This window comes from Typopeltis vanoorti, chromosome 15 (genome assembly GCF_054136105.1).
Source record: "Typopeltis vanoorti isolate ZY-2024b chromosome 15, IOZ_Tvanoo_1.0, whole genome shotgun sequence".
Classification (NCBI taxonomy): Eukaryota; Metazoa; Arthropoda; class Arachnida; order Uropygi; family Thelyphonidae; genus Typopeltis; species Typopeltis vanoorti.
In genome coordinates, this window is record NC_143563.1 from 30,979,877 (window position 1) to 31,003,553 (window position 23,677).

Below are 23,677 nucleotides of genomic sequence, written 5' to 3' on the forward strand. Positions count from 1 at the left end.
CATTGTGCAAATGGAACCAAACAGACTTCCTTGCTTGTTGTTTGAGGGCATTATAGAGGATACAAGACTGGGAAAACCAAAATTAACATGGTATTAAGCCTCCAAAACTGCATTAGACTTTCAAAGCTGTTGGCATATGAAAAAGCTTGCTTTGGACAGAGAAGGGTGGAATGCTGTGCACATTTGAGAAAAAACATGATAAGGATGTCTATATAATAACAATAAGAGTAATAATAATAAATAAAATAAAATAAAACAATAAATTGGTGAGAAGGTAGGAAAGATAATACCATTAATGTTCATTCAAAGTGTTTAACAGAGCCAATTTTGATGTATACAATTTTTTTATTATTTTTATTTGTGGATTTTATTGAAATAAAACAAAGCATGCAATTAAAATTAATTTTTCTCCTTTTGTAATGAATCTTTTTAATTACACTATGAAATTTAATGCAAAACTGTAAATTTCCTTTACAAATTTACAGTTCTGAGGAAATTTTTCAGTACATGACAATAAAGGAGAACTGAACTAGTTATTTTCCCTCTTATTTACGCTTTTAAATTTTTATAATTTTTTAAAATATTTAAAAAAATTTTTATTTCTCTAATCCTATATATTTAAATGAAATTTAATTAATATCAATTTTAGAATAGTTTTTTTAAAATGGAAATACTAATTTTAAATCTTATTTAGTTTAAACCTTAATTGAGAATATATTAAACCATATATACATTTGTTCTGTCCCATCGTCATTAACTAGCTGAAGTATTCTATATTAGATAACTTTTATCATTTATTAGTCAGTGATGACAAAAAAAAAAAAAAAAAAAAAACGAATGACAGTGTATATTTAATTAAAATTATTACATATCATTACAAATTATAATTCTTTTTCATTGTTTCATTTTCACTTTATAGGAGTGCATTATTGGGTGCTTCAGAAGAATGGAAGGAATTTACATGCAAGCCTGCTTTGAAATATGTATTAAGACTCTTGACGGGTATGAGCTATGGGCATGATACCACACAACTATTGGTTAGTGCAGAATGCATCCCCATTATTCACAGGTATGAAAAATTGAATGAAATGAATTGTGGTTATCTGTAAATGCATAAAATTATTTTTAAGGACTCATCATCATTTTCTCAGTATTAGACTTAATGGTCTGTTACAACTAGAGAAGTTGGCTATTAAAATCTATGTATGATAGGATAAAGAGGAGTGAGTGGGTAGGCCTATACCCATAGTTTTGCCTGTTGAATGTGTGTGTGTTCATGAACAGATTGTTTTTGTGAGGAAAACAATTCAGAGTAACTGAAAAGTTCCTTTTCCATTACAGTTTGAATTGTTTCTACAACTATCTATTTAAGTGTGTTTCCACCTTTGTGTGTTTATAGTGGTGGTAAAGACACAAAAATCTGTGTGTTTACCACCTTTGTAATTTGTGCTCTGAATATGCTGGTTGAAAATCCAGCAAAATATTAATAAGGTCAATAAATTATTTTCCTCTGGCATTATTTATACCATTCTTGAGAGACTCTTCTGTCTATTGGCCTCCATCCTATAACGTCAGTAGTTTTTAACAGCTATTTGAATGTTAGTTCATGTTAGTTACATGTTAGTTAGCATGATATATTGCTCATTGAATTTCTTTTGTCTTTTTCTTTTTCAGAGATGGAGCCTCCTTGTAAGACTTCTCGTTTTCTCTCCCTTTTCCATCTTTGCTCATTATTGCAAATCCTTATTTATATACATATACACAGTCATGCCCCGACTTATGTGAATCCAGAGTTACACGGTTTCTTATATGTACATATTCCCTCCTGCTTCACGCCTCGCCACTAGTCATATCTTTCCGTCGACAGCAGCATTCGCCAGTGTCGCACATGCTGTGAACAAGCACTGACGTGTTTCACACGGTCTCCATTCATACATGATTTTTATAGTCTACAAACCTTGCGATTGTTTAATGTTATGTTCTTGATAAAAATTTTATCACATAAAAAATAATAATGTCGACCAAAAGAAACAAGTCCAATTCTTCTACTGCTAGCAAGAAAAGAAAAACATTGACTTTGGAAACAAAACTGAACATTATTAAGGATTTCGAAGGCGGAATGAAAATTCGTGAGCTAGCAAAGAAGTTCGATCTACAGGAATCCACAGTAAGAACAATCATAAAAGAAAAGTTTACGGATTTTGGAGGACATAGATTCTAATGAGGAACGAATTGTAGCCACAAGGCAAGGAATAAAAAAATCATTAGCTTGCTATGAAGAAATTTTGCGTGACAAGAAAAAGACATTATGCCGTCAGACGAATCTGTTAGATTTTATGAAACCATTGACATCGAAATAACTTTCTTTTTTTTATGTACGAAAACTACAATTATGATTGTATTTCTTAAAAAATATAGGTGTTTTTGTAAACCTTTGGTCCCAATTAACTAATATTTTGTATGTTTGTAGATAAAAATTGCATTCAAAATTATACCTCAAGTTAAGCGAATTCGACTTACGTGCTTTTTGCTGGTCCCACCTACCACGTAACATTTTTATAATTATGCTTTCTCATCTGGAACGCTATTTCTTCACATTTATTAGTATAGAACTTTTCCTTGTCCTGCTTGATGGCTCTTTTGATTTCTCTATGTAATCTCTTGTATTCTTCGGTCCCTGTGTCTCTTTGTTTTTCCAACTGCCTTCTTTTGATTAGTTCCCATGTTGAATCTGATATCCATGGGTCTCTTTATTAGCAATACATTTATAAAAAAAATGGCTATAGAAAAAATACTATCAATAAAGTTCTTCATAAAACTCATCAAAAAATACATATAATATAGATTATAGTAAAACCATAGCTATCCCATACCTTAAAGTTTATTAGAAAAATTAAATAGAATTCTACACCATTATAATCTTAATGCTACTTTTAAACCACCTATAAAATTAAAAAACATATCAAATCTTCTAAGGATCCTCTCCCCCGTTGGCTTACCCTGAAGTATATCTCATCCATTGCGCCTGTAACTTACCTTATATTGATGAAACTGGACATACAATTCCTGTCTGTAAAAAAATAACACAAACAACACGTTAAATTTAAGTTTTCTCAGATCATGCCCTTAACACCCTACACCAAATTGATTGGAAAAGTACCTGTTCTTTACATCATACAATAACCTGGTATGAACATAAATTTAAAGAAGCCTGTGAAATTTTGAACAACCATACTAAGCTTAACAATAATTGTAGCATAAAAATCCCAAGAATTTAGATGGCACACATTCAGCCCACTTAAGTTCTTCAAGTTTTCCAGCAAACCCTGACTTTAGGACTCTAAGCAATAATTTCAGTTCTTATTGGCCACCATCCATACAGTTTGTTCTAATTTATATGTGTACTTATATGAGTAATTATTTGAGAGCATAAATTAATAAATTAAGCTCTCGAACTTAATTTATTTTTTGTAACCAAATAGATAATAATGATAACAGGACTCTAGCGTTGATGTAATAAGGTTTTTTTTAACCAGAGGTTAGGCCAGTAGTTTCAGTGGATGACCAAATTAATGTAACTTTAGCATACCATGTAGATTATAGAGTAACTTGTTTCTTTGTACATATGTATATACTCCAGATGATGACCTTAATGTGAATAATAATGAATTATTATTTCCTCAAATACCTCCTGCTCACTCACAATTAAGACATCCCCTCCTATGTCCTCTACACTTACACATCATTTCATCCTGATGAGAATGAAACACCTTATAAATTGATCACTGAATACTTCTGCAGCAGTAACAGTTCTACCATTTTCATCCATGAATATCACATTACCATAATCATTCTTCCTTCTACTTGATACACATCTAAAAAAAAGTCTAGAGTTTTGTTCACCTGATTTGCTAATTTCTACTCATCTCATACTGCATTTTTGTTGTTCTTACTGAGTCACTCTTCTGGCTTGTTCTTTATACTCTTCATGTAACTGATTATTACCATTATTCATCTTGTACTGTGTGCAAAATGCTTTCTTCTTTCAGATTTCATGCTTAAGTCCCTCATTCATCCATTTTACACCTATCTTATTCAGCCTTTTGACCTTTGGGAATACATTTGCACATTGATGCTATTATGTATTTCTTTGTCAGTTCCCAAGTAGCATTTATTTCCTAACTGATCAACTCCTCGTTCCATTCTATAGCTCCCAGCTGTCTCCTTGTCATATGCTTGTTATAATCCCTAGCCTTGTACTTCCACATATATCCTTTCCTCGCAGAAGTCTGCATATGACTAGCACAACCCAGGTGATCACTTCATGATCACTCTCACCAACTGGAGGAAAGTGCATAACCCCACTCACAATTACATCCTCTGATCAGATCTAAGCCTCTCAATCCTGTCATGCCCTCCTTTACATGCTGCCTGAGATAGTTGTCTCTCAAATTCATTTTTCTTATTCCCAAATGCTATAGTTTCATTCCAGCCTATACTATCATAATTAAAATCTCCCATAATAATCACCCTTCCCAAGTTGTTTATACATTTCCTCATCACAACCCTCCACATTCCCTGGCCTCTGGTAACATCCAAACTAAATACATCTTCCTGTCAACCTCCAACTACCTCCTAACCACTGCCACTACTTCCCTCTTTCATGTCTACCTTGTGTTGACATTATTTCCCAGCAGCACTTTCTCTTCCTTCTTGTCCTTTCTCTCCTCACAAAAAACACTGCACCCTTCCATTTCTATTCTCATTAGGATATCTTCTTCATTCAACCATATTTTACTTATTCCAATGATGAATTTGGGATGAATATATTTGATTAGTGAAACAATTTCATTTTCCTTATTTCTGGAATTTGTAAATAAACACAGCAGTTCACTTTTTAGGTCTATAACCAGTCCTACCCAAGCCACTTGTTGGTTATGATTTCCCCACCACACCTGCCCTTGGCCAATTACCTTTATCACCACTTATGACATATATCTGCTCAGTCTCAAGATCATCCCCATACATAGATTCGCTACTACTACTACTTGCAACATCCACTCTCCTTGTGCCATGTCTCCCTCTACTTTTCCCTGTTCCTCTTGTATTCCCATTCTCTCTTCATCTCTCACACTACTACTGTTTCATTGCCAAGCACTTCTGTTCTTTCATTACCACTCTCCTGATCTTTCACTTTTTCTCTTTCTTCTGATCTCTTGCTTGCATCACACACTTCACTTTCAATCTAGCAACAGTTTCTCCAGTGTACTCACTCCAAAACCATTCAGATGCAATCCATCACATCTGTATAATTCCATTCTTCCCTCAAATACATGCAATACATCCACAAACTGTACTCCTTTCTCCACACAGCTCTGCTAGCATACTATTCATGATTCTGGCTCTCCGTTGTCACGTCTCGGCAACATACTTAACAACCTTTCCCACTATACTTTATCTTTTACTCTTCTCAATAGCCTCCTGATGTTTGCCTATACATTCTCCTTATGTCCACTTAAATTGTCTTCACAACCACCACTAATTCTCTTGCTTGTTTCTTCCTCGTGTCCAAAGCATGAATTATCTTGCTCATTCTCCCTCCTGGATAGCAGACTCTTTCATTAATCAATCCTCTAACAATGGAATCTCCATACATTGCTATTCTCAAATCACTCGTGACCTCTTTTACTTTTTCTTCCATTCTATTCTTTTGCACACTTTCATTTGTTTCAACTAAACATCTAATATCATATTCCTCATTTCGTTTTTAATAACCTGTTTCATCAAATCTTGCATTCTGACAATTTTACTCTGTCACTCCTGTAGTGAGACTACAGGAGTGACCCCTTGTTCTGCTGCACCTTACTTCTGTTTCCTCATTTATACTTACTTTTGCTCCCTTACTTTCGTTTTGTTAAATTGTGAATGAAACTATGTTGTGTAATTTATTTTTTTTCATTCACATTTAACATTGCTTATTATGTATTAATCATAATTTGTATAAAGATTATTTATTGTTCCTTAATTAAGGATTACTATTTAAATATTTATTCTAAACTTAACCTACTATTAATTTGTTAAGCAATAATATGTGCAGAATTTATAATAACTTAAATATATATATGATGTAACGAAAAGTATTATTATAATTAATTCTATATGTAATGAAAAAGCTGAATAAGTAGCTCAAATATTCTGTTTATTCTTATTTGTGAAAATTTAACGTTATGTAATCACTTATGTAAGAGTAGAGCGTTGTATTACATTAGCAAAATGTTTACGTTCATGCGTTGTCATGGAGATGCATGAAATAAACAAGCATGAGTCGAATACAGCGTGACCTTCGGACTGAAAGGGGAGGAAAATTAAATAGAAGATTATTAATTAGAGAAAAGAGAGGAAGTTTTTGCGGAACGGGAAGGAAGGTAGGATACAAACAAAAGAAGTGGAAGAAAATTATAAGTTCTCTAGGGCAGAAATTCATGAGAATAGTGTTTAGAAGTGAGCCAGAACATAGTGAATCATATACTTAGCTGCAAGTGAAGTCAGCTGTGTTGTAAAGGAAAATTAATGCCGTAACCAGATAAATAAAGAACTGGACATTCAATGGAAAATTCTGATTAGTTCCATTTAGTCTAGGATTGCGTCTTAATTCTATGTTGCCCTGAGAAGAATTATATTGAAATTAACTAGTTTCAGAGAAGTAAACAAGGAAAGATATCAGTGCCTTATTGATGTGTTTTTTTTTTTGAGTAGTGAAGCGCGATTAACAGTAGTTCAGTTAAATCGTTGGAGAATCTTTATTAATGTGTTCCGCTAACGTAAATAAGTTAATTCATAAGTGTGCTTACAATTAATTGATGTATTGAAGATTGTATCTCGTAAGAGTAGTCATACTTGTTTGTTTATTCTAACATTAACATATCTTCGAAGTTCAAAGTCTGAAATAAGATTGCTTGGAATATTGTCTACCTTGATTAGTGCTTCCTGTGAATTTTAAACATTAAATACAGCTGATAGATATGTGGAGACTGATTAAATAAGAAGTTTCGTTTTACTAACTTGAGTTAAGAAAGCTTGTGATTTTGAAACTGTGAACTGTATGTGAAAGTTTAGAACATTGAATTGGCATGAGTGACTTAGCAAGATGTATTAAGTTGATTGTATTATATTAAATGTTTTATTTTGTTAATCTAAATATTGTGTTTGCCTGAATTCCTTTTAATTGCACCGTTCATAAATATTCGAATCTTGCAGGAACCCCAAGTGGAATAGTAAATAATTCGGCCTAAATAAATGAGGAGACTGCTAACTTAATTGAAAATTGATCCTACTATTTTATATAGACTAATCTAAAAATAGGGTGGCGCAGTATAATTATAAATTTCCCTACTTTTGGATCGGTGATCAATTTGCAATTAGTTGTTATATTGATAAAAGTGACTTGAACCAAGATGGCGGATTTAGAACATAACATGAAAATAGAACGTCACGACAGTTTCTACATTCTTGTGCTCTTTCACTCCCTATTGACATTATTATTATTAACAACCAAAATATGCACTGCCTCACAAAACTATTACTCCAGAAATTCTCTATTAAACAGACACTGGAATTATGAAACAAACAAAGTCCACACTGACAATGAGATTTATTTGTGCCTATGGTCCCATAGAAGGTTCTTCTAAGGTAGAAGTGGAGGAATTTTTTGAAGCTTTAGAAAAAGCAACTGACACAATGAAAAAGGAAAAGTTGGTCCTTGTTGGGGATCTAAATAGCAGAGTAGGAAATGATTGTGAGACATACAAAAATATTTTGGGAAAATTTAGAGAAAAGAACAAAGCTAATAATAATGGCAAATATCTGTTGGATTTCTGCTCAGGACATGGACTGGTTATTACTAACACCATGTTCCAACATAAAAATGTGCACAAATTCACATGGAGAGAAGAGGCTAGGAATAAGAAAAGTCTCATTGACTGTTATTGTTGATAGTGATGTTTTCTCCCTGGTGCAGGACACCAGAGTGTACAGAGGATTTGAAATTGGAAGTGATCACTATTTAGTCTTGAGCAGGATAAAATTGAATTTCATATTGAAAAAAATAACATGTAAGAAAGTTTTAAAACGAATAAAAGTTGAGCAGCTCTCAGATGTGAACTGTAGACTAAAATACCCAAAGATTATTGAAGAAAAAATGAAAGAGTTTGAGAACAGGAATCAAACCTTGGAGATTCAGTGGCAATCTCTGAAGAAAACATTGATTGATTCTGCCAGAGAGGCATGTGGTGAGGTTGTCTGCAAGGATAAAAAAAATCAGAACTCCCTGCTGGACACAGGAAGTTAAAGAGGCAGTGAAGGAAAAGAAGAAAGCATATCAAAAGTTCCTGTCAAATAAGTCAGCTTGTGCTCCTAGAGAATATAGAGACAAATGCAAGAATGCTAAACACTGTGTAAAACTAGCTAAACAAAAGTCATGGGAGGACTTTGGCAAGAATATAGAAAATAAATATCAAGAAGGTGGCAAAATATTCTGGAGGTTGTTTAAGAAGCTTAGGAATGGAGGAAAGAGTGCTGTAAAAGGAATTAGAGATGATAAAGGTGACATGAAAACAGGAGAAAAAGATATCCTTGAAGTATGGAGTAATTACTTTGAAAAACTGCTAAATGAAACAAGCAGTGATGACAGCACAGTGGTAAAAAACACTGACCAGGCATGCAGTCAGGAATACATATCCATACTTGAAGTAGAAAAAGCCATCAAAGACTTGAAGTGTGGAAAGGCAGCAGGAGTAGATGATATTCGACCAGAAATGCTGAAGTATGGTGATATAAGAGTCTTACAGTGGCTGCACTGCATAGTTCAGAAAGCCTGGACAGAGGGACGAATTCCCAATGATTGGAGTAGAGCTCTCATAGTACATATATAAAAAGGGAAATAAAACTGAATGTGAGAATTACAGAGGTATTTCCCTACTGAGTGTTCCTGGCAAGATCTATGCAAGTATACTTGAGAAACCGTTGAGAAGAATTGTGGAAGAAAAGCTTGGTGAAGAACAAGCTGGATTCAGGCCAAATAGAGGCTGTCAGGATCAGATCTTCACTTTACGACAAATAGTCGAGAAAGCATGGGAATATAACAAAGATCTGTATTTAAGTTTTGTCGATTTGGAAAAGGCATATGACAAGGTGCCAAGAGAGAAGCTATTCAATACGTTGCAGTTATATGGTGTCAATGGGGCATTATATCAAGCAATACTCAGTCTTTATTTGAGTTGTAAGTCAGCAGTTAAAATTGATGGAAGTACAGGAAGATTGTTTAATGTTAAATCTCGTGTGAGACTAGGATGTACATTATCCCCTCTGTTATTCATTATCTATATGGATCACATTATGAAGGAAAGTGGTATTAAACATGATATCAGAATTGGAGATGTTAATGTCAGCTCTTTGCTTTATGCGGATGATGTTATACTTCTAAATAAATCCGGTACAAGTCTGCAAGATTCTCTGACTAAATTGAATAGCTGTTGTAATAGATATGGTATGAAGGTCAGCAATAAAAAGACAAAGACAATGAAAATAGGCAGAAACATTGAAAATGTCAACTGTGTTGTGAATGGAGAACCTGTGGAACAAGTAAAACATTTCAGCTACTTAGTCATGATTTTTAGTGAAGATGGTAAATTAAATATAGAAATAGACAATAGAATCAGGAAAGCTGGTATGGTGGGAAGTCAATTGAATAAATTCATATGGAATAAGAGAGAAATTAGTCGGAACACTAAATTAGCTGTATACAAGACAGTGTTCAAACCAGTTTTAACTTATGGATCTGAGAGCTGGGTCAGAAGTAAAACACTTGACCAAAGACTAGAGACCGCAGATATGAGTGTCCTGAGAAAGATTAGATTTTTTCTTGGTCAGACTATATTAACTTTAGTTTAATCCTTTATCCAAGTGTGTGCAAACAAAGTTTGCGCCTGAAAGTATTTTCAGGACTGGGGTAAAGTGGTACAACACCGGGCGACTCCTTGCAAAGGTGGAGCATGCTACCAACACACCTATCTCAGTATCCCCCATAATGCAAAACGCATCTCCTTGCGGATATGTATAATGTTATGCATTAAGGGGGGAAACTGGACGGAACTGAAGAGACCTCAATAAAAGTCGAAACTAGTCTGGGTAATGCCCCCCCCCCCCCTTAATGCATAACATTATACTTATCTGCAAAGAGATGTGTTTTGCATTATGGTGGATATTGAGATAGGAGTGTTGGTAGCTTGGTCCACCTTTGCAAGGAGTCGCCCGGTGTTGTACCACTTTACCCCAGTCCTGAAGATACTCTCAGGTGCAAACTTTGTTTGCGCACACTTGGATAAAGGATTAAACTAAAGTTAATATCTTACTTGTACTCTTGATTTCCATGGTGATTCTGATACAGTGGAGAGAGAGAGAGTGAGAGTGCAAAGGAGAGTATCAAAAATGATATCCGTGTGGAATACTGGTTATGAAGAGAGAGATTGAGAATTTGTAGGCCTGCAGACACTCGTAGACAGGAGAAAGAGTCGTGATGTGATTGAGACTTACAAACTTCTGAAAGGGTTATACAAAATTTCAGTAGATGCAATTTTTCATTTTATGAAGGTTGGGAAAAGAACGCGAGGTCATCCATGGAAGTTTAGAATGAATGCTGTTAAGATGAGGTTAGGACTAAATTTTTCTCTTATCCATTAATTTGCGATTGGAATGGATTGCCATATAATGTTGCGTGTGCAAGTAGCGTGAATGAATTCAAGAACAGGTATGACAGCTGGTGCAAATAGTATGGCCTCCCTTGATGAGTTCCTGACTCTCTGGAAGTCTCTCTCAATAATAATAATTCACCACACAAGTACAACTCATAGGAGAGCTGTGAGATTTCATATCATACCTATACTGGACACTAAGAGTTAAGTGGCTAATAAAATAATAATAGTAAAAAAAAAAGTGACTTGCCAGAGTTGTTACTGTAATGAAGCAGTTTTAGAAAGATATGGGGGGGGGGGTATGAAAATCATGCCAACAGTTTTTAGAATTTCAAATGCATTTCATGGAAAACCACAAACAGACAAGTTTTAAAACTAGTAATAATTTCCAAAATATGTCTTAATACATTTGCTTTAATTTTCTTATTTTTTTCTGATACAGGCTAGAACAAGTTTCCAGTGATGAGCGAGTTGGCTCATTAGCAGAAAATTTAATGGAAGCAATCAAACAAAATCCTAGTGTAGCTCAGAAAATCGAAGAAGTGCGAAAACAAACTAGAGATGAAAAGAAAAGATTAGCTATGGCTATGAGAGAAAAACAGCTAGGAGCATTGGGCATGCGAACTAATGAAAAAGGACAGGTAGGTTATATATTATATCTTATACAGTTTTGGTTTTGAAGCTTAGCTTCAACATTAACTCTGCTTCAAAAATATTTTCTGTATCCTACATTTTTTATCATTTCTCTAATGCTGATAATCCAAGAAAAATTTTCTAGAAAGAAGGCTTGCTGGTACTTGTACATGCAATCTGTTTTATGTGGTACACACAAAATTCTCAGAAGCATAGCAGAATGTTTTCTTTGAATGGATGCTTTATTTATTATCCACCTATCTTCATGCAAAGATAGAGCAACTTGTCCAGAAAAGAACAAGTCTGACCATTGTATTGTCTACTCATACACTGAATGTTTGCTATTATAACAACTCCACCATGTATAATATTAAAATGTTATATGATTATATAGCAAACATGACTATAACTTGCTCACTATAACAAATTACTGAAAGTCCCAACCAAAACCCTACAGGCAATGCTATTTCAAAAGAAATTTATTGTAGCAAACTATCTATATTTTATTATTATTATTACACGACACCTCATCAAGGGAGGGCACCTACTCTACATCTCTCCGTTTCCATCTACACCAGTGCCATCTACTGCCTACTACCACTAGTATTTTCACAGACAATCACAAACATCCATGCCCATGGTGGGATTTGAATCCACAGCCTTTTGGCTGGAGAGCAGATATGCTAACCATTCAGCCAACCAGGCTGGCATATAACAAACCCCTTATGAATTTGCTATGGTGAGAGTCAGCTACATTCATTGTATTGTTTATACTGCACATTTGATTTGAAGTGCATTCAGTTTACAGATTAATTAATTAATTCTGTCATTGCATTTGTTTTATTTTTCTTATGATGCCTAATGTGCATTTTATGCTCTTAATTAATATTCCCATCACATTCATTGATTGATTTTGGTTATTACAGGTTACTGCCAAAAGTTCTTTATTGAAGCATGTTGAAGAATTGGGAGAGGAGTCTGGATTAGTATGCATAATCTGCAGAGAAGGATATAAATTTCAGCCCAACAAAGTTCTTGGAATTTACACATTTACAAAACGATGTAATGTAGATGACTTTGAAAACAGACCCAGGAAAACAGCTGGTTATTTTACAGTTACTCATTTCAATGTTGTCCATGTTGATTGCCACATGGCAGCTGTAAGGTAAGTAGTTTATATGAGGACAGGTTCACTACAGCAAACTCATAGAAACCACAAGTATGGTTTTTTTTTATAGTGAGTATTTTTTTATAATATCATGATGTACCTGGAGCTTTGATTAGGACTTTTCAGTAGTTTGTTATAGTAAAAGATGATGGTACTTTTTCTAGTTTTGTGTAGATGAGGCCGAGTTGTTCCTTCCTGAAAACTTGGGTATTTTGGAGCACACATGCAATTTGCAGACTCTCGTTATATTTTTCATGGTCTTAGTTGCCTTGGCTATAATTTCAATCATTCCCAATTATGAAAATTATGCAAGAAAGTGAGTGAGGAGTGAATGAAATACAAAACTTGAAAAATGAGTTGATCAAGTCAAGAAACAAGATATATTAAGAATCAAAGAATGAAATTAGAAGGTTGGGAGTGAAATGGATGTGCAACCTTATTCAGCAAGAAATGTACAAAAAGATGATGTGGAAAGAATATAATGACAATATGAGTGAGATGAGTTATGAAATATATAAAACACAGACCAGAAAAGTAATGAGTAACATGTGGAAAGCTAATTTGGAGTATGAAAAGAAATTGGCTATGCAGGCCAAAGGCAATCCAAAAGAATTTTATCTTCTGCAAGGGGGGGGGGGGGGGGCACTCCTCATAGTCATAATCAAAATTGGAAGGAACACAGAGTTTGCATCATAATTATAATAAGGGGGTTTTACGTCTTTAATGAGATTCTGAATTCAAGAATAGAATCTAAATAAATCATCCTCAATCCAGTACAGCTCAACACTAACCTCAGCTATAATCTCCCAGACTATCATTGCACTGCTATCCAATTATGGCATTCATGAGACCTTGAACATGTCCAAGTCTTCCAGCAGTGGAGCAGCAGCAGCAATTCAGTGTGCATGAGAGCATTTCAAATACTGTATGGCTGCTCACGCAAACATTTCAGCTTAGAGGGATTGTTGGTCAGAAGTATGGTCATTGTCAAAGTGCCTCTCATGGCTTTGCCATCTGTGCCGGATGCAGCACTAAAGACAATAAAAATTAAGATTGCAAGGACAAAATAGTAAAATGTTCTAATTGTGTGAGAGAGATGTTCAGCATACTCCCGAGGATGCCAAAAGTAGAAGGATAAGGAGATCCAAAAAATAAAAATAGAGCAATGCATCACTTATTAGGAGGTGCAGTGGCAGTAACATCTTGTAACCCTCTTTTGCTGAAAAGACAACTGTAAAAAATAAATAAAATAAATTAAAATAAACTGTCAACAGGGATCTAAACCATGTGTTGATCTAACCTTCCTACAATTTCAACATCTCTGAACAATATGACTTGCTCACCATCTCTTTGGGTGAATCAAGGAGAAAAACTGATATGGTCTCATTCCTGAGGAATACCAAAGATGATTCTATTACACATAAATTTACTAATAAAAAGATTGGAACATGCACTACATAGGTCAAAGATATGCCTTAAGACCCTCTAATAAATGAACCATCTTCAGATTGCCTGAATACCCCCCCCCCCAAAAAGAAGATGAATAATTCAAGTACCTAGAAAGAGTACAGTATGATAATGTTTTGGATATTTTTCCTGATGATGAAGAAATAATGGATACTGACAGTCCTCAATTCTCAAAAAATCTCAGGTTTCTTGTCAAAATAAGGAAAGTAGAAAAACAACAAATCTAGTTTTCTTCAAATGCTCCCAATGAATACAACAGGCCATTCACTAAAGAGGAAATGAAAGCTGCTTTGCTTAAGTGCTGTTGTACTGCTGTTTTGCCAGATAATATCCATTATGAGATGGTAAAACATCTTCAGTATCATCCACAGATCAACTATTACACTTTTACAACAGATTTTCTATGAGAATGTTTTTACAGATACCTGGTAAAAGCAGTTATTATTAGATTTCTTAAATCACGAAAGGGTCCAAATAACTACTATCCAAATGCTCTAATCAGTCTGCTGCAAAATTCTGGGGAAAATAGTTAACGCTCATATTTTATGGTTTCAGGGGGAAAACAACCTTTTTTTTCTAGAACACAATCTGACTTCAAAAAATTTCATTCTAGTACTAATCATCTTGTCTGGCTGAAGGCATCAGTTAGAGATGCCTTCCTAAAACACAGGCATCTAGTATCAGTTTTCTTTGATATGGAAAAAGCATTTGATACTGGTTATAGATATAGAATACTGTGAAAGAGTTACATAATTTTGGTCTTAGAGGGAATCTCCCTCTTTTTATCAAGAGCTTCTTAGCTAACCAGATCTTCCAACTCTGAATGGAAACTGCTTTCTTCCAACCATATAACCAACAAGAGGGAGTTCCACTAAGTTTAATTGTGTCACACTTTTTGCAGTCTAGGTTGATTCAGAAATAGAACAATTTCTTCCAGCAGTAAGTAATGCCCTCTATGTGAATGACTTCACCATCTTCTGTAATTCCAATTTGTGAAATCTGTAATTTAGAAATTTAAACTTTATGATTAAAAGTTTTCAGAAAATTTTTGTTTGACTACTCATGTTTTATTATTTAATATGAAATGTAGGAAAGCTGTATGTTATAATAGTACTTTGTATTTTATGCAATTTGTTCATAATATTTTCTCTTAAATAAACTTTTTATTATTTGTATTTAGGCATGCTCGTGGTCGTGATGAATGGGAAAGCGCTGCACTTCAAAATGCTAATACTAAGTGTAATGGTTTGTTACCACTGTGGGGCCCACAGGTTCCAGAATCAGCATTTGCCAGCTGCTTAGCAAGGTGTATATTTCTTTATATTGTGTGTGTGTGTTTGTAAAATACACGGGTGGTCTGAAAAAACGAATTTATAATTTCTAAATTTTTATTTTTCAACATAATCTTCCTTAAAACTAATACATTTATTCCAGAAATGCTCCAGCGCCATTACTCCGTCCCTATAGTGGTTCTCAGTAGCATCTGCAAAATACCCCTCTACAGCTGCAATCACTTCTTGATTTGAAGAAAAACACTGACTAGCGAAGAAGAGTTTTAATTTTGGGAAGAGATAGAAGTCAGAGGGAACCAAATCTGGGGAATATGGTGGATGCTCCAACAATTCATAACGCAGATCCCTTAATTTTCCCAGTGCTAAAACACCTTTGTGGGCAGGTGCATTGTCCTGATGAAAGATGATTTTTTTCTTCTGCAAACTGGGTCTTTTCTCACAAATTTTTTTGTCTAGTCTGGTTAAAAGATTGGAATAATATTCCCTGGTTATTGTTTTACCCTTTTCAAGATAATTAATAAACAAAATACCTTTAGCATCCCAAAACACCGATGCCATGACCTTTCCTGCTGATGGAACCTACTTTGTCTTCTTTGGTGCTGAACAACCGGCTTCTGTCCACTGTTTTGACTTTGGATTTTGGTGTCTAATGGTGAATCCAAGGTAAATCGACACACAAAATCAGTTTTATTCTTGTTAAAATGCTCCAAGTGAGCACTTGCTCTGCTGTGAGCAAGTGCGAAGCACCCATCTTCTGCAAAGATTTTTCATATGCAATTCTTCATGCAAAATATATCCTACATGTTCTTTTGAAATGCCTATAATCTTAGCAATGTCATGCTCTTTGACTTGCTGGTCATCCAATACCATATCATGCACTTGATCAATGATTTTTGGTGTTGTTACACTTTTTGACGTCCTTCATGTGGATCATCTTCAAGGCTGGTGCTGCCATGTTTTAACTTGGCCGCCGATTTCTTAATTGTCAAAAACGAAGAAGAAGAGTGCCTATAAACTTTTATGAACTTTGAATGAATTTCTTTTGGCGGTAAACCTTCTTTTAAAGGAATTTTATAACTGCACGATACTCAATATAATCAATAATACTCATTTCATTATTCATTTCAAGGGAATACAGACAACACTTTTGCTTCAGACAGCTGTATACAACAAACTACTTGATAGAATGACTTGCAGTTTCACATGGATGCTTATGACTAATGTACCAACTTAGAAAAAAAATCTTGCCGATAGTGTTGCCATCTACGGTCAAGGCTGAGAACTTTTCAGACCACCCTCGTATGTTAGCATCATATCGTTAAGGTTATTTAAATTAATTTTACATATTACTGTAGTAATGGAGTTGTATATAATTAAAGTTTAAAAATTATCTTGCAGATCTTTCTTCCTTTTTGAGTAACCATACCACTATAAAGCTTTTTTGACAGTTTCACCTTTAACAGTTAGAAATCTATAGTACATTTAGTATCATGGGTTGACTAGGAAATAAACTACAAACCCTATTGATCAAACATAGTCTATTTTAAGCAAATAACTTTTTTTTTATCCTGCTCTAATCCTCCTGTAAAAAATGAATAATGTTTTTTTCTTGAATAGTTATTTAAGTAAATACACATTCTTTTAATTATCAGTATTTTATTTAATGTATATATGTGTTGTAAAATATTGAGAATGTAAAAGTGGCCAAAATGAACCTATAAGAAAATATTTAGAGTATGTGTTCTGTTACCACTTATCATTGTTGACATCACAAACAGAGCAGTTATGAAACTAAAACTAATTTCTTCAGCTCATGGCAGATTTTTAGATGCATAGAGCAAGAAAATCTCCTCTGGACAAAGGTACGTGTTGACAACTTATTGCCATGCAAGAGTTTTAAGAAGTGCATAGACATACAGTCTGTTAACAGCAGCTGATTGCTGATATTTTCAAGGTACTTCTTACAAGAATTTGTAACTGATGAATCTAATATATATACTTCTACTATGTTATGAAAGAATTCGTCATTTGAAATAGAAGTAATGTTTGTTTGTTTGTTTGAATATTCTCAACTACTGGAAAATAGGACTATTTTGTATCTTTTTCCTATCTTATGTTGAAGGTGGAATATATGACTCCTAGTAAACCTTGAACTCAGGATTCAGTAGAAGCATTTGATATAATTTATCTGCTCTGTTTACTCCACTGAGAGAACTAACTGTTGAAGTTTTGTTTTTAGTAGTGTTATATATCTTGGCCAATATATTTGCCATTATAAGTTTGTCATGTTTTAGTTAAGCTCAGTACACTTTCATCTTTCATTGTTTGTACAAATCTAATTTTAGAGAAAGTGTGTGTGTGAGAGTGACACAGCATAATGACTTGCTTTTATATGTTCACTAGATGAGTTATGTATGTATGTATATATATATATATATATATATATATATATATATATATATATATAGCATATATAAGTGATGTTTGGATATACTTGGAGTAATTACTGACTTCAGTTATAATAGTTAATGATTAAAGTTCTTTGAACCGAGTTAATGCTTGAGTGTGAGATCTGTAATAGCATTTCCATAGGAGATGAACCTGGCTACTGTTTTTGGCAATTAAAGCAGAATACTAAAAGGAAGGGAGGAAGTCATTCATCATTCATAGTCACACGTAAGAAACAGACAGTTTCATATGAGTGAAACTATCTGAAAAGTAGTGCTTTCCAAAATATGTATTTTACTCTGAAGCATTTTCAAATTTTTTTGAAAATTTGTAACTTTCGACCAACTAATACATGTAATGTACTAGAGTGAGTTCGGTTTGAAAATGTTTTGAATATTTTTATGAAGAAGAAGAAATGGACACTGACTACCCACAATTCTCAAAAAAAAAAAAAAAAAAAAAAATCGAAGGTTAATGAAAACAAAACCTCTTAACATAGGAAGCCAGATGATACCACCAAAAAGAAATAATGAAAACATTTCTAACGTGGAATTGTAGATTCCATCAGCATATCCATGACATCAATGCTCTTGTGCAGAGGCATAAACCATTCTGCTTTTACCTACAGGAAACATACTCGAAGCTGGGTAATGATCCGGTCTATCTATCATTTGTGAAGAAAATGGACAATGGACCTGCCCATCCTTGTGGACAGCATAACTCTCTTCCAGCAAGTCCCACTTAACATAAATGTAGAAGCAGTTGCCATCTGCTTCTCATTTGAATCTCTTATAACAGTATACTGCATCTGCTTATCTCCTGCTACAGATATCTCTCAGGACAACCTTAATGACATCCTATTGCAGTCACATACCTTTTACTTTTATTATTATTATTATTCAGGACCTCTTTTGGAGTCACAAGACTGATCGTGGGAAACTCACCCTAGGAAACAAAGTCTATCTACCACTCGAACTCATTCACCGTTCATGCCTACATACATATCAATACATTCCATGGTTCAGCTACCCTCCCATGCAAAGAAACCACTCCTGATTCTCTTGCTCACAACTTCCTTTTGCAACTTCCAGGAATGGTTTCTTGTCCTTGTTCCTTCCCTCTGTTCTGCCAAACAAAAGAATTCCCCAGTGTCAAACCTTAACTACTACCTCTCAATAGTTTAAAGGTTTTGACCATATCACCTCTCCTCCTATCTACCAAATTTTGTGGTCCATGTTTCCTCAGTCTATCCTCATAAATAACATTGTACAGTCCTGATATCATTTTTGTTATCTGTCTCTGGCTGATTCTCATGTCAAAATAAGCTTTATCAGCTAACAAACATTCACTTTTTTTAAATTAATGAATCAAATGTTTTTTTTTTTTTTTTCAAGCAGTTTTTTTCGAGTCAGCAGACACCTTAACACGAATAGTTGCCATTTGCCTCCATCATGCATGATATGTAAAATTTTATAGCAAGAGATTGGCCAGAGAATTTAAGGGCGGAGTTTAAGGTTTTTGATTTCCCATTCACTTTATCGTACTTTGTATTCATTTTACTATGTTGCTGGTGCCATCGATAGAAACTTATTCAGAGTGCCGAATATTAGTTTCTTGCCTTTTTCCTCATTTTCTTTTGTTAGTGCCTGCATGCACATACCATATTTGTATGTTCCTAAAGATGGCAATGTGATGTTGCCGAAATATTGAAGGTATTCATTAAAGTTTCCTTTAATTAATATCCATTTTATGCGTTGTAAATTCCTTAAGTTAATTACCAGTTATGTATGACATATAAGCCTTGCTACAAGAACTGCTAAATTGTAAAATGGTGAGTGTTTATTGATTTCGTCCTTTTTTTTTTTTTTTTCATGTTTATTTTAAAGATTGAGTTGTGAGGGCTCTTCAAAAAAAAAAAATTTGCTTGCTTTAGGGCTCCACTTTAGCAAGAAGTTTGGAAAACATCCAGATAGGGAAACTTCCCTGTCCTACTGGACAGCATTTCTCCTAAACCATCCTTATAGTACACATATATGAATAATTTCCTGTTTGCTAAAGGAATGTTCATCTGAATTGGATAGTCCTTTCACATGTTTGTATAACTTGAGTCTCAGCTCAGGAATGATGCCATAGGAATTGAAGGAATGTACGATAGTTCCATTGTACAAGGGTGGTGCAAAAACTGATGTGTCTAACTATGGACCTATCAGTATCTCTGGTGTAGTAGTAAAGATTATAGAGAAGTTGGTAAGAATTTGCATACAGAAATGGGTAGACAAACAAGCTGTACTCTGCAAGGTGCAGCATGGGTTTACTTAAGGAAGGTCATGTTTTAGCAATTTGCTCATATTTTATAATAATGTTAGAGCCAAGTTGGATAAAGGGAATGGCTGTACTATGATAACATTGGATTTTTCTAAAGCATAAAATTATATCTGGATTATGGAATTTAGATTATGAAGACAGATTGTGAGTATCTAGATTACAGACTGGTTAACAGGAGAAAGAGAAATGATATGATAGAAGCCTATAAAGTTTTGAATTGATGTTATAGGATATTGTCTGATGAAATTTTTTGTCACGGAGGCATCCATGGAAGTTAAGTTTATCCACAGTCAAGAAAGGGGTAAGAGCTAGGTTTTTTAGCGAGTGAGTGGAATAGTTTGACTTTAGGGATATGAAAATATCTAGTGTGAATGAATTTAAAGCAAGGTATGACAGCTGGTCTTGGTAATTTATATCCCTCTTGATGAGTCCTTGACTCCATCCAGGTCTCAGATAATAATAATTGTTTCAGAATAGGTACAGAATCTGAGTAATCTAATAGATCTAATAATGTTATAGATCTGAAAGCTGGGTTAGAAATAAAGCACTTGATCAAAGACTAGAGACCATACATATGAGTGTTCTGAGAAGGATTAATGGAGTGAACAGATGGCATCAGTGGCAGTATTGTATTAAAAATGAGAATATTAGGAAAATACTTAATGTTGTTAGCAGAGTTAATCTCAGATAGTATGGTCACTTAAACAGAATGGGAGTGGAAAAATTAGCAAAACAAGTGTTCTTTGCCAGTAAAATAACCCAGAGGAAGACAAATATGTAGGTGGATTGACACATTTCTGTCTTCTAAGGCACATAAAAAGTGCCTTAGAAGACAGAAATATAAGATATGATAGTGTTAGAGTCTTGACAGATAACAGATTAATTTGGAGGAAAATTGTTAATTAGAAGTTAGTAATGGTGTAACGTTTTCATGTAGTAATATCATAATATCCTGTATATCCCTGAAAGTACATATCAGGAATTTGCTGATGATGATTAACAATACCTTGCATATTGCAGTTCACAGGTGCCGTACTGTTCAAACCTGACCGTTTAAACATTATTATGTGTTATAGTGTAATTCATTCCAAACAAACAATTATGGTATTGTTTAAAAAGATAATTATACATCATTTGTTTACTGCGAGCTCACCAGAAATACTAATTAATATGCACTAAAAAATTAAAAATGATTAAAATAAAATGGCAGATGTGCAGACCACCTTTATAAATGGGGCATGATTGCCTCACCCAGGTGCGACTGTAGATCACCCCACCAGACGATTAATCATATTACAGCAGAATGTGTCCTATGTGCATACAGTGGAAACCTGTTAGACTTCATCCATGTTACACCAAGTGCAGTCGACTGGATAATCAACCTAGACATTCAGGCATAGCCTATTCTTGAGTGTCTCTTTTATGACTATTATGTCTTATTATTGTACATATATCTATTACTATGTCCATATATATTAAGGATTAATGTAATGTAACTTTTCATGTGTAAGCCATGCGCTAAATAAATTTGGAAAAGTTATATTTACACAATTTGTTTTGCACAGGTTTTTTTCTTCAATTTCTCTGCGTGCATGTCTTTGTAACATTGTATAGCATTTTAGCAATGCTTGCCAAGCTTGCATTAAATGTTAGGATCGGCATACATAAGAAGCATTGTCTATTTTCCAATTAAAATCAAAAGCTCATTTAATGAGAATTCTTTTGTAGACTCTTCAGCGATATTTTCATTTGATTTATCATCCTCTTCTTTATATAAACTTTGTTGATGTTGATCCATCTCCATGAGAGTTTCATCATTATTATCCTAAAACCTCATGGAGTCACATACTCATCTAGGAGGTCCCTTGTGTCATTCACAGAGCTCATCATACAGTGCCTTAAACACATTCAAATTCTCTGCAGACTTCAAGTCTTCTTGTAAGGCTACAACATTTACTGTATGAATTTTTTCATATAAAATATATTTTGCATGAATAAATGAGTTATGACTTCCATGTTTATCTTTAGGCAATCATTTATGCTAGACTAGTTAATCTAGAATAGTATTTCGTACCTTCCAGACTGCAGACCATATCCTGGCAATGGACAAATATGTCGTCCTCATAACTGACTTAAAGTCTAGAGCAGCTCTGTTTATTGTTATACCCATTTTATTGAGTTAAAGCAAGAACTAAATACTGCAGGTATGCAGTTTTAAAAAAAATAAAATAAAGGAAATATTTACTGGTCTGCACTTGGTTTGAGGTTGAGAACTTCTGTTCCCGATCATTCTAAACAATCCATATTGTAAATATCTCTTATTGGTCCACAGTTCATCATTATTGTACTGTGTAATTTAAAGTTTGATTTTGTCTCATTAGATTGTGTCATATTTTTATTGTTCCTTCCTCTTTTTTTTATTTTTTATTATTTTTTTTATAGACATAATACTTATTTACAAGAATGTACTGGCCATAGAGATGTTGGTTATGTTTCTACTGTTCATGACCTTAAGCTTCTGCTACTGCGGTTTGCTAATGAAAGATCTTTTAGTGAGGACAGTGGAGGAGGAGGACCACAAAGTAATATGCACCTTATTCCTTATCTTATTCATATGGCTCTTTATGTGATAAATACGTAAGTACTTTTTTTTTTTTTTTTAAATTTTGTGGTAATGTTGCAGCATTAGCCAGCTAATTTCTCATGATAGATGAAATATATCTGTTGAGATACTACTGAAATACATTTCAGTGGTATCTCAATGGTATTTTAGTGGTATACTTCTCTTATGTCTGCACATGCTGCAGTTAACAATTAATCCAATCCTTAGCTCAAACAATGTAACTCTTCTGGAATTACTTTTAATGGGATTATATTGATCAAGTGCATATAATAAACAACTATGTTATACCAACTAGTTTCACCAACTAAGGCTGTTGGCATCTTCAGGGTACATAACTGATATAAGGCACTAAAAAGTAAAAACTGTTACAAACTATAATCAACCGATTCCAATTATATTAAACAAAGAACAGAGTGCGTACAATACATGCATAGAGTGTGCATGATCTCACTTGTTGTTATTTAGGAACTATAGTTGGCACTGTAATTCAGTTCTGGCGAGTTGAGAGATCTAATAAGGGTCTTCCAGATCACGGGTAAGATTAGTCCTTGGTTCCTGTTAAGGTTTTGTATACAGTGGGCAACTGTTGTGTCCTCTTTAAAAATTTGGGAGCGGAAGTCCTTCTCTAAGTAAGGAATTGTGCTTCTATCCCACTCTATGGTATAGTTCTTTCTTGAGAAATGAAAAGCTAACCCCGATCTTTCTTCTCTGTTATTATTGACGTCACCTATGTGTTCTTTCTGCCTAATTTCAAGGCTCCTTGAAGTTTAGCTGATGTAATTCAAGCTGCACGAGCAGGGCATGTTATAAACCCCAGCATATTTGGAGAAAGGATGGCTATCTTTTGGAGATCTTAAGAATTGTCTAATCATTTCTGTAGGTTAAAGGCCACTCTTATTTTATGTGGTATCTTGCAATCTTATTGGAAACTGTCCCTAAGTATGGAATGACGATGGTAGAAATATAACTTATA

The 23,677-nt window shown here is 34.2% G+C and overlaps 1 protein-coding gene across 3 annotated transcripts in view; it reads left to right on the forward strand.

Moving 5' to 3' along the window:
- Positions 1-23,677, forward strand: part of poe (E3 ubiquitin-protein ligase-like protein poe) — an 801,929-nt gene that overhangs the window by 737,815 nt on the left and 40,437 nt on the right. For all 3 annotated transcript variants that reach the window (XM_090405892.1, XM_090405894.1, XM_090405895.1), the window contains 5 exons: positions 920-1,069; positions 11,191-11,389; positions 12,308-12,546; positions 15,197-15,322; positions 22,524-22,718. In XM_090405892.1, coding sequence (XP_090262018.1) covers positions 920-1,069; positions 11,191-11,389; positions 12,308-12,546; positions 15,197-15,322; positions 22,524-22,718 — 909 coding nt within the window. The remainder of the gene's footprint in view (positions 1-919; positions 1,070-11,190; positions 11,390-12,307; positions 12,547-15,196; positions 15,323-22,523; positions 22,719-23,677) is intronic.